The following is a 13,306-nucleotide window of genomic DNA, read 5'->3' on the forward strand; positions in this document are numbered from 1 at the left end:
AGCTCAGTATTCTTGGCCTGTGATGAGAGCAAACTTTTCAGCAGATCTGCTAACTTCTAGTTAGGTCCAAGCCTGTATTATCACAAGGGCTTGTTCTGTCTCACCTACAGATTCTATTTTTTTTTTTCTTTTTTTTTTCACATTAGCTTAAGTAAGATATCTGTCGTATTGTCCTCAGGTTCATTAGGAACCCTCTTAACCATTAATTGGACAAAACACTCCTAATTTAGCACCATCAACAAATTTGTTGACAGGCCATTGCATTTCATAATCCAAGTCATTGATGCTGATACTGTTCATGAACTGGGCATAAAGCTTTTAGTTACAAATATATGGACCTGACAGCTCAGCCAATTGTCAGCCCTTTTGTTCAGGCTGTTTCCTTAGCTTCTGAATGCCAAAGGAAGAATGCCTCAGCAAGAATGCCAAAGGAAGTGCTGTTAATAGTTTTTATTAAGGCCAAGGCAGCACCTAGGGCTCTCCCCTCATGTATCCTGCCATTACTTCACTGTAGTTCAAAACTTGCTCTTAGTGTTTGAAACATTTAAGAAATAATGGTAACATTTGCTAATAACAGCTTATGGAAATTTAACCCTGAATGAGAGGTAGAACAGCTTTGAAAAACCTAAGTATCTTAGTTGTTGTGGGAAGCTAAATGCTTTCTTCGTATAATGACTATTTCCAGGATTTCCATCTTTACACAGTATCATAGGCTTTTGCTACCCCAGGTTGTATGATTAGAGTTATGTACTCCTTCTCACTTCATCCAGTTCAGCTAGCTGTCGCTGGATTTAGCACATCAGTATCTAGTTCTGCTAAAAGTTTCTTTCATACTCTTCTTTTTTTTTCATGTAGAACTGTGATTTTTTTTATTTTGCTTGTAATGTTTTCCTTAGCATTTTTCTTGCTGAAAAAATAAGCAAAGTATCTACTGAGGTTAATTAACTCTGTACTTTGCTTACTGGTGTATTTTTCATTCACTCATTGTTTCTCTTTTATGTCCTTGCCTTTATGCCTTTTATTTTTAAGAGAACTTCCTGCAGATTGAGAAACTGCAGGAAACAAAGAGAAGAATCAGATTTTTTCTCTTTGACACATAAGAACTTTCTTTCATTTCATCCTTTTTTTAAATGTTATTTTCCTTGATGAAGCTTTTTCAACTTTTTATGCTGTAAATGAATGAGAGAGGTTTCGTCAGGTAAAATGTTTTTAGATCTTCATCCGGTGTATAGATAAGACGGAATGTACTTCAAACCATGGACCATCCACTGTGTATCTGCACAAGTTGTTTTAATGCTTAATACCATAGGCTAGAGTTCTCTTGAATCCTTGCCCTACCTTTCCTTGTATGTTTAAACTCCTCTGCTCTAATTTCAGTCTAAATCTTCTGTCTAAAAAATAAAAATAAAAATCAAGTGAATGACAGGATAACTTTAGTAACGAAGAATAAAAATTAATAATATTGCAAGAGGAAAGTGGTGATCTTTTGACCTTTAGTCTCCTGAATAAAACAAAATTGGATCAGCAGAGACTTTTGTCATAGAAATTTGCAGTTCACTAGATGATGGATGGATGAATGAACATTTCAGCACTGGTAGTGACATTGCAGTTAGAGCCAAGTTTCAGAGGGACACAGAGTGTTTTGTGAATGCTGGTGGATGTGGCATGCATTTTTCAGAAGCATTTCAGATGGAAGACAGACCTGAGAATGTTTGTTTGGTAGGACAAATCCAAGGTGAATCCTGAGCAAATGGTAAATAGTGTTTATGGAACACGGGCACCTCTCCTGGGAAGCCAGTTCTTGTTACTCTTAATGGAGTGCTACCATTCAAAAACGAAATGAGTAGAGAAGAAATCAGACACCAGTTCTTCCACTATATTCAATTCTGCCTTTGCAGATGAATTAGTCAGGGAATCCTTTTAGCTTGCCTGGGTCATACTGAGGGAAGATGTCTCATCACATATGAAATGTGTAGGTCACTCTGAAAGTAGTGCATCCTATTTGTTTCCATGGAAATCACAACTGATGTAAGAAGTCCAGTAATACTACTTCATATAGCACATTCCCAGCTGTAAAACATTGTTTTTCAACATAGTGTAATTAGCTGTGCACTTTAGCCAGTGATTTACAAGAGCCCGCGTGCTGCACTTGTAAAAATCCATACCAGCAGAAGTGACCCACTGTTTCATAGCTGCCTTGATAGTGTAGTTGCTAGAAAAATGTTGCCCACATCACTCTTCCATCATCCCAAACAGATGGAAGTCAAAAAGCACCAAGTCAGGACTGTTTGGTGGACGTGGTAGAGCAGTGCAGCCAAGATTAGTAATGTGCTCCTTGGTCCTCAAACTGGTATGGAACCTGGCATTATTGTGTTGCAAGAGAAAGATTCTCTTTTTTCGCTGGCTTGACTCTGGAAGTTCAAGCCATCAACTTAGTCTGTGTTGCAATGTAGAGTATCAGTTGATGATTTGTCTGGGTATGAGGAGGTTCAGAAGGATCATCCCTTTCAGACTTCAGATAGCAGAATGGTAACTTTGAACTTCCTTTTCCCAAAAGAAATAGCTGAGGGTTTTGACCGAAAATTTCAAACTCATGCAAACAGGTTGGCTTTCTCTCAAAAGGGAATGCAAATTTTGGATTAAATGAGAGCCTGCTAAAATGCAAAGTGTATGGGAATGACAGCTCATTTTATTTTGCTGCTGCTGCTGTTGGACCACTGTCTCAAAAGCCTTGGGGTGGTTGTGCAGCTCAGCTGCTTACAAGAAATAGTGAATGGAATGCTTTTACATATCTTCTATATGGAATGTTTTCGTGGGCTAAGCCACTCTGTTTTGTTTTGTTTTTAATTTTTCAACATCTGTAAGTTTTCTTTTTTCCTCTTATCCCTGCTTTTCCCCTTCTTTCTTCTTTTCCTCTTTTCTTTGGTTTCTCTTTTTTTTTTTTTTTTAAATTTTCTCTAAATTTTCTTGTGGTTTTTTTTTAACTTTCAGACGAGACATCTAGTGAATTCAAATAGTAGTTAATCTATAACATCTTGATTTTATGTCTGTCTCCCAGGTGCTTCCAAAAGCTTCTATTTACAATTAGAAGAATTCTGTAGCTTTTAGTAGCTTTTTTTCCTTTTCTTCAAAGTGAGGTGATAGAATAGTGAGCTGGATCTTCTTCTCAAATGCACACAGGCACAATGCTGTTCTGTTCTTCCTGAGTGTCACTTTTTACTGACATATATTGCAAACGGTCCGGTTCATTACTTCGATGTTCAGCTTTAGGAAGTGCAGGTATATTTAATAAAGTCAGGTTTGACCCAACTGCTTGAAGAGATGTGAACAAGAGCTTGGTTTTGTTATGTCCCTTCTTCAGGCAGGGAGCTGTACTGTTATGTCATCGGTCTGCTAAGAGAACTAATGGCGTGGACTATGGGTGTTCAGGTTTTTTTGGCTTAACTGTGCTCCACATGGTAAAGAGAAATTGTGTTGTTTGTCAGAGATTTTTAGTGAAATTTTACATCTCCTGTGCATCATCCTTGAAAACTGTTGTTCATAAATGCACGTAGTGCCAAAAAATGATGACATGAATAAGATGCGATTGTGAAATGAAGGATATTTCTCTGTTACATAGGGCTTATTAAAGTCCAGTAGAGAGACATGGTCAGATTTTTAGCTTGAATATCTGCTTGCAACTCAATGCATTCAATTTGTAAATTTGTAAGTATGTTGACTGAAAATGGAGTCTCAGGTATACAGAGAAAGTAGAAAACTTTTTTGCAATCTTGAAACCTGTTCTCAAATTCCTGTATCAAAGCAGAAAGTAAGGCTGCCAATGTATCAAAATCCATAAAATTATTTGTACTGCACTGTGTTCTGTGCCTTGTTTTCAGTCCAGGTAGAGTTAATAGCACACTGCTATTTTGTCATTGCAGAGTAAGGGCTGTGTGCTGGGGTCAGGTCAGGGTGCTGGGCCGTCCCCATGATGGTGGTGAGGTGGCGGCCTGGCCTCATTTTGAGCTGTGCTGAGCTGCAGGTTGTACATGTCTGTTGTAAACTCAGAAGATCTGCAGCAAGAAGCACCAGTAATTTGCAGCAAACGTGTGGGAGGAGTTCATACCATATGTACAGAAAAGAAATTGTAAGATTGCATAGTAAAGGGTTAACAGCTGACTGGTGACTGTGGACTCGATCAGACAATAAAGAGGGCATAGCTGAAATGTTCACAAGCTTGTTTTTAATTGAAATATAAACAAAGCTGCTTTCATGGGAAGTGCCTTTCAGATACCCTTATTTCTAGCTGGGAAATAGTTGTACAGAGTTTCTGTTTGTTTTGCAGATTACATACTAGGCTGCTTGTGGTTTTCCACTCTTGTGCTTGTGTAAAAACAAAAAATTGGCTTCGGAAAAAAAAAAAAGTCCGTGTTAGTTCTTCCATTTTGCAGCCTCCACGCTGTAAAGAGAATAGCAACAATCCATGGCCTGAGACAAGGATGATTCGAGTCTTACTCAATTATTTCAAGCAAGTGCTGTTAGTGGTGGGAGTGCTTTGCTATGTATAAATGCTTTAAGTTAGCTCTTGTTCACATACCTAAGATTGCATAACAATGGGAGAAGATCCAAATATTATTTCATAAGAAGCTCTTCTCCCCTTCCTCCCTCTAGATTTTTTTGGTACTGAATTCCACTCACTCCCCAACGTAGTCGGATACCAAGCAATAGGAACAGAGACACGGACAAAAGTAAGCAAATGGAGTTAAGCCTGTGACTGTAGTTCCCGAGTCTGCAGGAGAAGCATTAGCCTCTCCTATTTTGTAGCCGAGTCATCTCAACCTGTATTATAATTGGGAGGCATCTGTCTAGAGGTTCATATGCAGAAAGGAGATGTCTGTTACACTTAAGATGTGTTTTTTTCTTACAGATGCAGTTCTGTCCATGTAGCCTACAGAATGTTGTATTCCTAGAGAAGCTGAGGTGGTCATCAGATATAAATCAGTTTGGCCAACCCACATTCAACTAAACTTTTTTTTTTTTCCCTCAGATAGTAGTTATAATAAAGCAGTAATACTGTATCTTGTATGGAAATAATTGTTCATGGCTTAACATCAATATAATACATGGAAGGGCCACTGATTTCAGTAGGAATGTGACCTAAGACTGTGTTTCCACCAGTATGAAATATACAGCACATACACAGTATATCCAATGTTTATAGACAGTATATACAATATATCTGAACTGTTACAGATACAGATTTTCTTAGTTCTTCCCCGACATGCCCATTTCCGATGGATTTCCTTTGAAGTTCACTGTAACGGCTGGCTTGGATCTAGTTAAAATAATGGGTGTCGTTAGAAGATATTTTGGTAGTTTTTTAATGCTTTCCTCATCCATTTAAGTGGTTGCTCTGTACAGTATGTGTGCTATGTGAGGAATTCAAATTGTTTTCATTCAGATGACTGATTGGCAGGTTTTCTTATCTCAGGTATTTCTTTTAAGTACCTCGCATACTATGTATGCAAATAAGAACAGAGCCAGACTGTGCCATGAAATGTATTGAAAAGATTTCCTTACACATATTTCAGCGATGTTCACAGAAATGAGAAGAAACTTTTTTCTTTTTGCACTATTAGTAAGACTTCTTTATGACCTTAACACTTAGTAAGAGTGGAGCTGTTCTGTATCTTTCTTCTTGGTGTTTTATTTTGTTTTATTTTGTTTTATTTTGTTTTGTTTTGTTTTGTTGTTGTTGTTGCTCTTGTTTTTCCTGTCTCAGTCTTTAAAAATGTTCCTAGTATACCTAGTATTCTAGAGATAGTACTTAGGGACTACTTCATCTCTGGTCTCCTCATTTCATCATGATCTCCTCATCTCCATCCTTGCAAGTTTTAAGGTGATTAGAGCTATTTAGATGTAATTATTCAGATGTGTGGTAGAAAATAGTGCCATTGGACCAGGGCATATGTGAACTGGTTTTGAATCGCTTTAGAGCATACCAGAATAACATCAAACTCATTAGATTGTGTCTAGTTATAACAAAGCATCCCGTGAAGCAAAGAAGAAATTGTTCTTTTATAAGGAAATAGTCCTGAGCAGATGAAGTTCCTAAGCCAGTATCCATTGTATCTGGAAAGTTGTGGCAGTCTGGTGAAGTTCCCAGTGACTGGTAAAAGGGGAAACATAGCCCCCATTTTTGAGAAGTTAAAGTGGAGCAGTAGGCCAATTAGTCTCACCTCTATGTCCAGTGAGATCACAGAATCACAGAATCACCCGGGTTGGAAGGGACCTCAAGGATCATGTAGTTCCAACCCCCCTGCCTAGCAGGGCCACCAAACATCCACATTCAGATCAGGTTGCCCAGGACCCCATCCCACCTGGCCTTAAACACGTTCAAGGACGGGGCATCCACAACCACCCTGGGCAGCCCGTTCCAGGGCCTAACCACTCTCCTTGTAAAGAACTTCCCCCTAACATCCAACCTAAATCTTCCCTCCCTCAACTTGGATCCATTTCCCCTAGTCCTGCTGTTGTCAGCCCTTCTGAAGAGTTTACTCCCCTCCTGGCTGTAGGTTCCCTTCAGGTATTGATAGGCTGCAATGAGGTCACCCCGCAGCCTTCTCTTCTCCAGGCTGAACAAGCCCAACTCCCTCAGCCTGTCCTCATAGGGGAGGTGCTCCAGCCCCCTGATCATCTCAGTCGCCCTCCTCTGGACCCTTTCCCTCTATGTCTTTCTTGTACTGAGGGCTCCACACCTGGACACAGGACTCCAGATGGGGCCTCACAAGAGCCGAGTAGAGAGGGACAGTCACCTCCCTGTCCCTGCTGACCACCCCTCTCCTGATGGAGCCCAGGATCCCATTTGCCTTTCGAGCTGCCAGAGCGCACTGCTGGCTCATGTTCAGTCTCTCGTCCATCAGGACCCCCAGGTCCTTCTCTGCCGAGCTGCTCTCAAGGCCCACTCCTCCCAGCCTGTACGGGTGCCTGGGGTTCTTCCGGCCCAAATGCAAAACCTTGCACTTAGCCGTGTTGAACCTCATTAGGTTCACCCGAGCCCAGCTTTCCAGCCTGTCGAGGTCCCTCTGAATGGCATCCCTTCCTTCCACCGCATCAACCGCACCACTCAGCTTGGCGTCGTCAGCAAACTTGCTGAGGGTGCACTCAATTCCCTCATCGATGTCATTAATAAAGATGTTAAAGAGCACCGGTCCCAAGACAGACCCTTGGGGAACACCACTTGTTACCGGCCTCCACCTGGACACAGAGCCATTGACCACCACCCTCTGTCTGCGGCCTTTCAACCAATTGCTTATCCATCGGGTCGTCCACCCATCACATCCACTTCCCTCCAATTTGGAGATGAGGATGTGGTGGGGGACCATGTCAAAGGCCTTGCTCAGGTCCAGCTAAATGACATCGGTCGCCTTCCCTTCGTCCACCAATGCCGTCACTCCATCATAGAAGGCCACAAGATTAGTTAGGCATGACCTTCCCTTGGTGAAGCCGTGCTGGCTGTCTCGGATCACATGCTCCTTCTTTATGTGATCAAGATGTTGTCCAGGAGGATCTGTTCCATGATCTTCCCAGGCACGGAGGTGAGACTCACCGGCCTGTAGTTCCCCGGGTCCTCCCTGCTCCCCTTCTTGTATATGGGAGTGACGTGACCCTTCCTCCAGTCATCCGGGACCTCACCTGACAGCCACGACTTCTCAAATATGATGGAGAGCGGCTCGGCAACCACCTCAGCCAGCTCCTTCAGGACCCTGGGATGCACGCCATCCGGCCCCATAGACTTGTACTCTTTCATTCAGATCGCTGAGCACATTCTCCTCGTGACTGTGCTAAAGCAGGTGGAAAACAGAGGTGATGGATGGCAACCAGCATGACTTCACCAGGGGCAAATTGTGCTTGAGAGGTACCTTCTAGAATGGTGTTACAGCATTGGTGGATGAAGAAGGTGCAGCTGACATCACCTACCTGAACTTGTGCAAGACATTTGACACCGTCCTGTGCAAAAAAAAAAAATCCTTGAGTCTAAAATGGAGAGACGTGGATTTGGTAGATGGACCACACAGTAGATAAGGAGCTGACTGGATGGTCTCACTCAAAGATTTGTGTTCACAGGCTCAACATCCAGTTGGAAAACAGTGATGAGTGGTGTTCCTCTGGGGTCAGTATTAGGACAGGCACTATGTAACATCTTTGTCAGTGACTTAGGGAGTGGGAATGTGGTGCACCCTCAGCAAGTGTGCTGACAAAACCAAGCTGAGATTTGTGTTCAACGTGCTGGGGAGAAGGGGTACCATCCTGAAGGATCTTGACAGGCTTAGAGGAGGGTCCATTTCAATCCACCTCACTGTTCACTTATCTAACCAATATTTCTTGACCGGTGCCCTGCCCCGTTCAGCAGCAGGCTGAATGAGTGAGCTGAATTAACACTCCATCTTTCTATCACTTTGGTGTGTCAGTGAACATTGACAGTGTGTATAGTTACATAGGAAAGTTGACTAGAAATATCTGTCTTAACACTGTGGACTGTGGAATGCAGAACAACTTGTCTCTGCTATTTGTTTTGCTGCTGGATGTTTTTAGCAATCAATGCACTGTTGTGAAATAAAATGTAAAACTGCTTAAACAAGTGAAAAATGGTCCTATTAAAAGAAAAATTGTTCTATAAACCCTTCTTTCAGCCAGTATGAGGCCCATAAAGAATGTGGATTGTTTTTTTTAATTTATCTTTTACTTTGTTTCATTTGCTGCAGAATCTCAGAGCTACACAGAAGCCCTTAACCATCCTACAATAATGTCTGACAAAACCATCGACACTAACCCTGCTTTGCTGAGATCCAACACGCAGGTGGATCCTTCCTTTCAGCGCTGTTTAGTGTCCTCATGTACAGCCTCAAGTAACAGTTCTGTGCCAGTGGGAGAGAGGTAGGAAATGATTGTCTGATCTGAACGTTTAGTTCTCATTACTGCAGTTTCCAGCCAGTGTGTTACATCTTTGTTGCAGACCATTTGGCCACCAACTTTGATATGTAACCTGGAATGATGTTGTTGCCCAACATCTGGAAATTAACACTTTCAAAGGTGTTGCTTGTGTGTCTGAGTTTTAAGGATAAATTAGGAATGCAAAAACGAATAGTGTTTTATAGCTCAATTACTTTATTATGTTCTAGCAGAAGCTCACACTTATTTGCTGTGCTTTTAACCAATTTCTCTAACGCTTTACTGAAAAGCATTTTGTGAACCTTTACACTGGAATGAGTTGTATGTGAGAGAGAGACAGCAATCTGCTCACTGCAGTACCCATGTTTATAGTCAGTAAAATGTCAGGATTTGTATTTGGTGGTGAACAACTGACTCCATCACAGTGAGAATTTTCGTTATTTTATGTTGGACTGTATAGGGCTCTGAATCAGAGTTTTAATAACACAAATTTACAAATTAGTACTTGTCTGTCTGTAATAGTTTCCTTCTTTGTCATTCTACAACAGCATTCCTTTGTGGCTAACTATTCATATTCAGAATAATTGGCTCCTTCTTCTCAGTAAGCATTTGGAATGTTGGAGTGTCAAACTCTCATTAAAGGCTTAGAGTGTGTTGATTTCTGTCTGTCTTCATATCTAATAGGTTTCATTTTCTTGAACTGAGAAAGAAATTTCTTTTTGTAATTAAGACTGAATCAAATATGTCAAATATTTGTCAAATATGTCAAAAATCAAATATCAAATCACTTATTTCCTTATAAGTGGATATGAGTTAAGAGCTTATAAGGCAATGTGGTCATTATCAAGCTTGCATTCCTGCCATAAGCTTTATCTCAAAGTTTTGTTCCCTTCTTTCTAAACATCTTTCTTGTCATTTTCTTCATTTAATCTGCAGATAAGTACAGATGTTCCCTCCCCTTTCTCCACTTCCCTTCTCCACCTGCCTTACCTACCTTTTTCCACGTCTCAGCTCCCTTCTCCCTTTTATTAAATTAATGTAAGGGACACTGCATGTAAGAAATGTTGTAGCAGTGTCAATCTTATTCCACAAATCTGTCTTTGATGACAGGTCTGGCTTAAGAAATTCTTGCCTCCTACTGCTTTTTTTTCAGCCAGCACTGTGGATCACTGTAGATCTCCAGGAGCTCTGTGAAGCAATGTTTTGAGCAGTCTAATAGAATTTATTCATATTAAAAGTAATGCTCTCAAACAGGAGGAAAGAAGAGTTTTTTTAACAATGATTAATTTGATGGCCTGACTTACAGTGCAAACTCAGAAACTCTGTCATCACCATGGCTGGATTGAGGGTTGAGATGAGACAAAGTAATGAACTACACTGAAGAAGTGAGTATTCAGGATGGGGCTGGAGTCCCTGGTTCCAACTTGATCACCAGGTCCTGCATGTTATCAAACACATCAGTTATTATCCTGAATGAGTGAGTGCTTTCAGTAATGACCAGAGGATAGACTGTGTTATGACATTTTTAGAAAATGATTTGCCTGTTTTATTTTTTTGTTCAATTTTTGTCTCTTTTTCTTTTCCTTTTTTTTCTTTTTGACAGCTCTCTTGCTACAGAACATTCTTGGACTGAAAACAGCCCTAAATCTTCCAAATTGTTCCAGCTTTCAATAGAAAGCAACAGACCAACAGGAAGTTATCATGTGCCTTCTGAATTTTCAAACCCTGTGCAAGATGGTTCTCTTTTGTCTCATTTCCAAACCCCAGGGCTACAAGTTGTCACCCTGAGCAACCTGGAGAAATCACCAACAGAGCAACAGCCAGAACCTGCTGTCGGTAACAGTGCTCAGGCTTACCGAAGCTACAATGGGGCCAGCGTGGGCATTAGTTCCCCCAAAGAGGAGAAACAAGCTGCTTTCATAGCCAACACTACCATCTCTCCAAAAACCATGAGCTCATCTGTAGAAAGTGCAGAAGACGATGGCTTTTTGGCTCAAAACTTTCTTGCGATGACCTCTGGACATATTAGTCAGAGCAGTGCAGTCCATCCGTGCCTTGGAGGGAACCTACATTCTCAACCACCTCTTCCAGAGAAAAAGAGGTCCTCTGAAGGGGACCGTTCCGTCGTCTCCATCTCACCTTCTTCAAGTGGCTTCTCAAGCCCCCACAGTGGAAGCACAATCAGCATCCCCTTCCCAAGTGTTCTTCCAGATTTCTCGAACACTTTAAACACTTCCCTGGTGCCAGGTAGGTTCTGCATCAGAGAAATGCATAACATATCAGAACTGTGTGGTTTTTCTCTCAATGAGGAGGGATTTAAAATGAAAAGGAGATAAAAAGCAGTGGAAGGAAAATGGAGGACTTGATTTACAGTAAGAGGCACTAGTTCACTATTTTACATGTACTGTTCTGAAGACTACGGTGCAGAAGTGTTACTTCCATCCTTATCTGTCAGCCTACCTTTGGAGTTGTGAAATCACAAACAAGCAGTATCCGGTCCAACCTCTCAATGATGGTTTATTTCTGCATCTTTGCTAGACCTGTGCAAAGAATAGTTAAAAATAATGATGTCTATTCATTGGGTCTTACTGAGAATATAACTTTGGTATAACTTTATAAACATGAGAGTTTTCCATATCTTACAGGTTTTGCAAAATTAAACTTTAAGAGAGCTTTCAGAATGTTAATGTAGGTTATTACACATTTTGGTTCTAAAACAATTCAGATTTTTTTCTGTATTCATTAGATTTTAGAATAATTAATGTGATTGGGAGTTGGAAAGAAAAGCAAAAATACTTCAATATTTAGAAAGTTTGTTGACTTCTTTTTCGCCTTTATTTCACAGAACACACAACAGAGAAACAAGTGACTGTAAAATTTGTCCAGGACACATCCAAGTTTTGGTATAAACCAGATATTTCAAGAGAACAAGGTATATCAGCTGAGGTATATTCTGGGGTATATGTTTACTAGTAGGCTAGCTGGTGTGTGCATATTAACTTTTTATTTGACTACCAGATGTATAGGGTAACTGTAAGAAAAATTACAGGATATAGAAGGACAGAAAACAACCTCAATTTATTTTGTCTGAAATCTGTATTTGAGAGCGAAGGGCATTCATATCTGAGAAAATGCTGAGTTAATCATACCAATTATTATCCTCGCTTAACACATAGTAACTCACAACTTCCTCTGGTAGCCTCTGCAAAAGTACTTTCATGAGAATGTGGCTTCTGTTGCCTCATCACAACAGTGGAAGTCATTTTAAGGTATGCTGAAGGAAAATGAAAGCTGAATGTGCTCTCTTATGCAGTTTTGTGTTATGGTGGGTTTTCATCAATGTGTCTGACAGAGCTATTTTGGCCTCCAAGTTTTGGAATAGCACATACGCACGATCCAGTACCAAACAACTGCTGCTCGCAGAAATTATTTGAGTAGAAATGTGCTGCTCTGGCATAATTTCATGTGTGTTTCCCAGTGTTGATAGGTTGAGAGATGCTAAGTAGCAGAGGGTAACATTATCTAGAGCTCACCATAAAAGCATCCTCAGGTGTTCTGTAGCTGAGACAGTCATGATGTAGCTTCTGTGAAATAACATCTTTGTGATGTACAACACAGATACATCTACATGTAGATGTATTGCGAGGTGGAGAAAACTTTTGTTGTATGTGGCAGTATACCTGCAAACTTTTTGTTGCAGGGACAAAATATATGTAAATGAAGAATGTTGGGTACTTTGTAAATGCTGGTGGTCTGACAGTTTTTGTGTCTATACTGTAACATTCAACTATATTGCAGTATTTATTGAGTTATGGCAGTGCCATCATTGGCAGCATTTTAAACATTGGCACCACATGGCAGCTCAGATTCTTAAAATGTGTTGAAAAAGAAAATGACAAATAAGGTCTGCATGGGAAAAGAAGTTCACGTCATAAAACTTGAAGTGAAACCAGGTAGCCTTCAGTACTGGTAAATGAATTACTGTGTCTTTCTAGTTTATGGTCTGTCAAACTGTGCGAGTGGCCCATATATTGTGGGAGTAAATTTGAACCTGGGAGAAGATCATAGAAAATAGATTATTTATTAATTTCTGGATGATGTTATTTCACTTCACTCCCCTTCTGCTCCAGAAAACATGTAGAAAATGTTCCCTTATTGGATGTGAATTCAAACAGAAGAGATCATAAAGAAAGTTTAAACCTCACTGTTTGATCAAATTAAAAAAAAAGTTTTCCAAACATTTTAGTATGCTTCTCTCTACCGTACCAATTAAAATAACTTTTTAGAAGTGTTCTAAGAGACTTTCACTGAGGAAGGAACACCTTTTCTCTTGCCAGAGCCACAGTGAGTGAAGAGCAATTGTCATGGGCTGCAT

At 40.5% G+C, this 13,306-nt stretch overlaps 1 protein-coding gene across 9 annotated transcripts in view; it reads left to right on the top strand.

The window, feature by feature from the left end:
• TNS3 (tensin 3) overlaps positions 1-13,306 on the top strand; it is a 210,413-nt gene that overhangs the window by 181,332 nt on the left and 15,775 nt on the right. For all 9 annotated transcript variants that reach the window (XM_052697646.1, XM_052697647.1, XM_052697648.1 and 6 more), the window contains 3 exons: positions 8,745-8,916; positions 10,535-11,178; positions 11,777-11,863. In XM_052697646.1, the coding sequence (XP_052553606.1) occupies positions 8,745-8,916; positions 10,535-11,178; positions 11,777-11,863 (903 nt within the window). The remainder of the gene's footprint in view (positions 1-8,744; positions 8,917-10,534; positions 11,179-11,776; positions 11,864-13,306) is intronic.

Source organism: Tympanuchus pallidicinctus, unplaced genomic scaffold, assembly GCF_026119805.1.
Source record: "Tympanuchus pallidicinctus isolate F22 unplaced genomic scaffold, pur_lepc_1.0 scaffold31, whole genome shotgun sequence".
Lineage (NCBI taxonomy): Eukaryota > Metazoa > Chordata > Aves > Galliformes > Phasianidae > Tympanuchus > Tympanuchus pallidicinctus.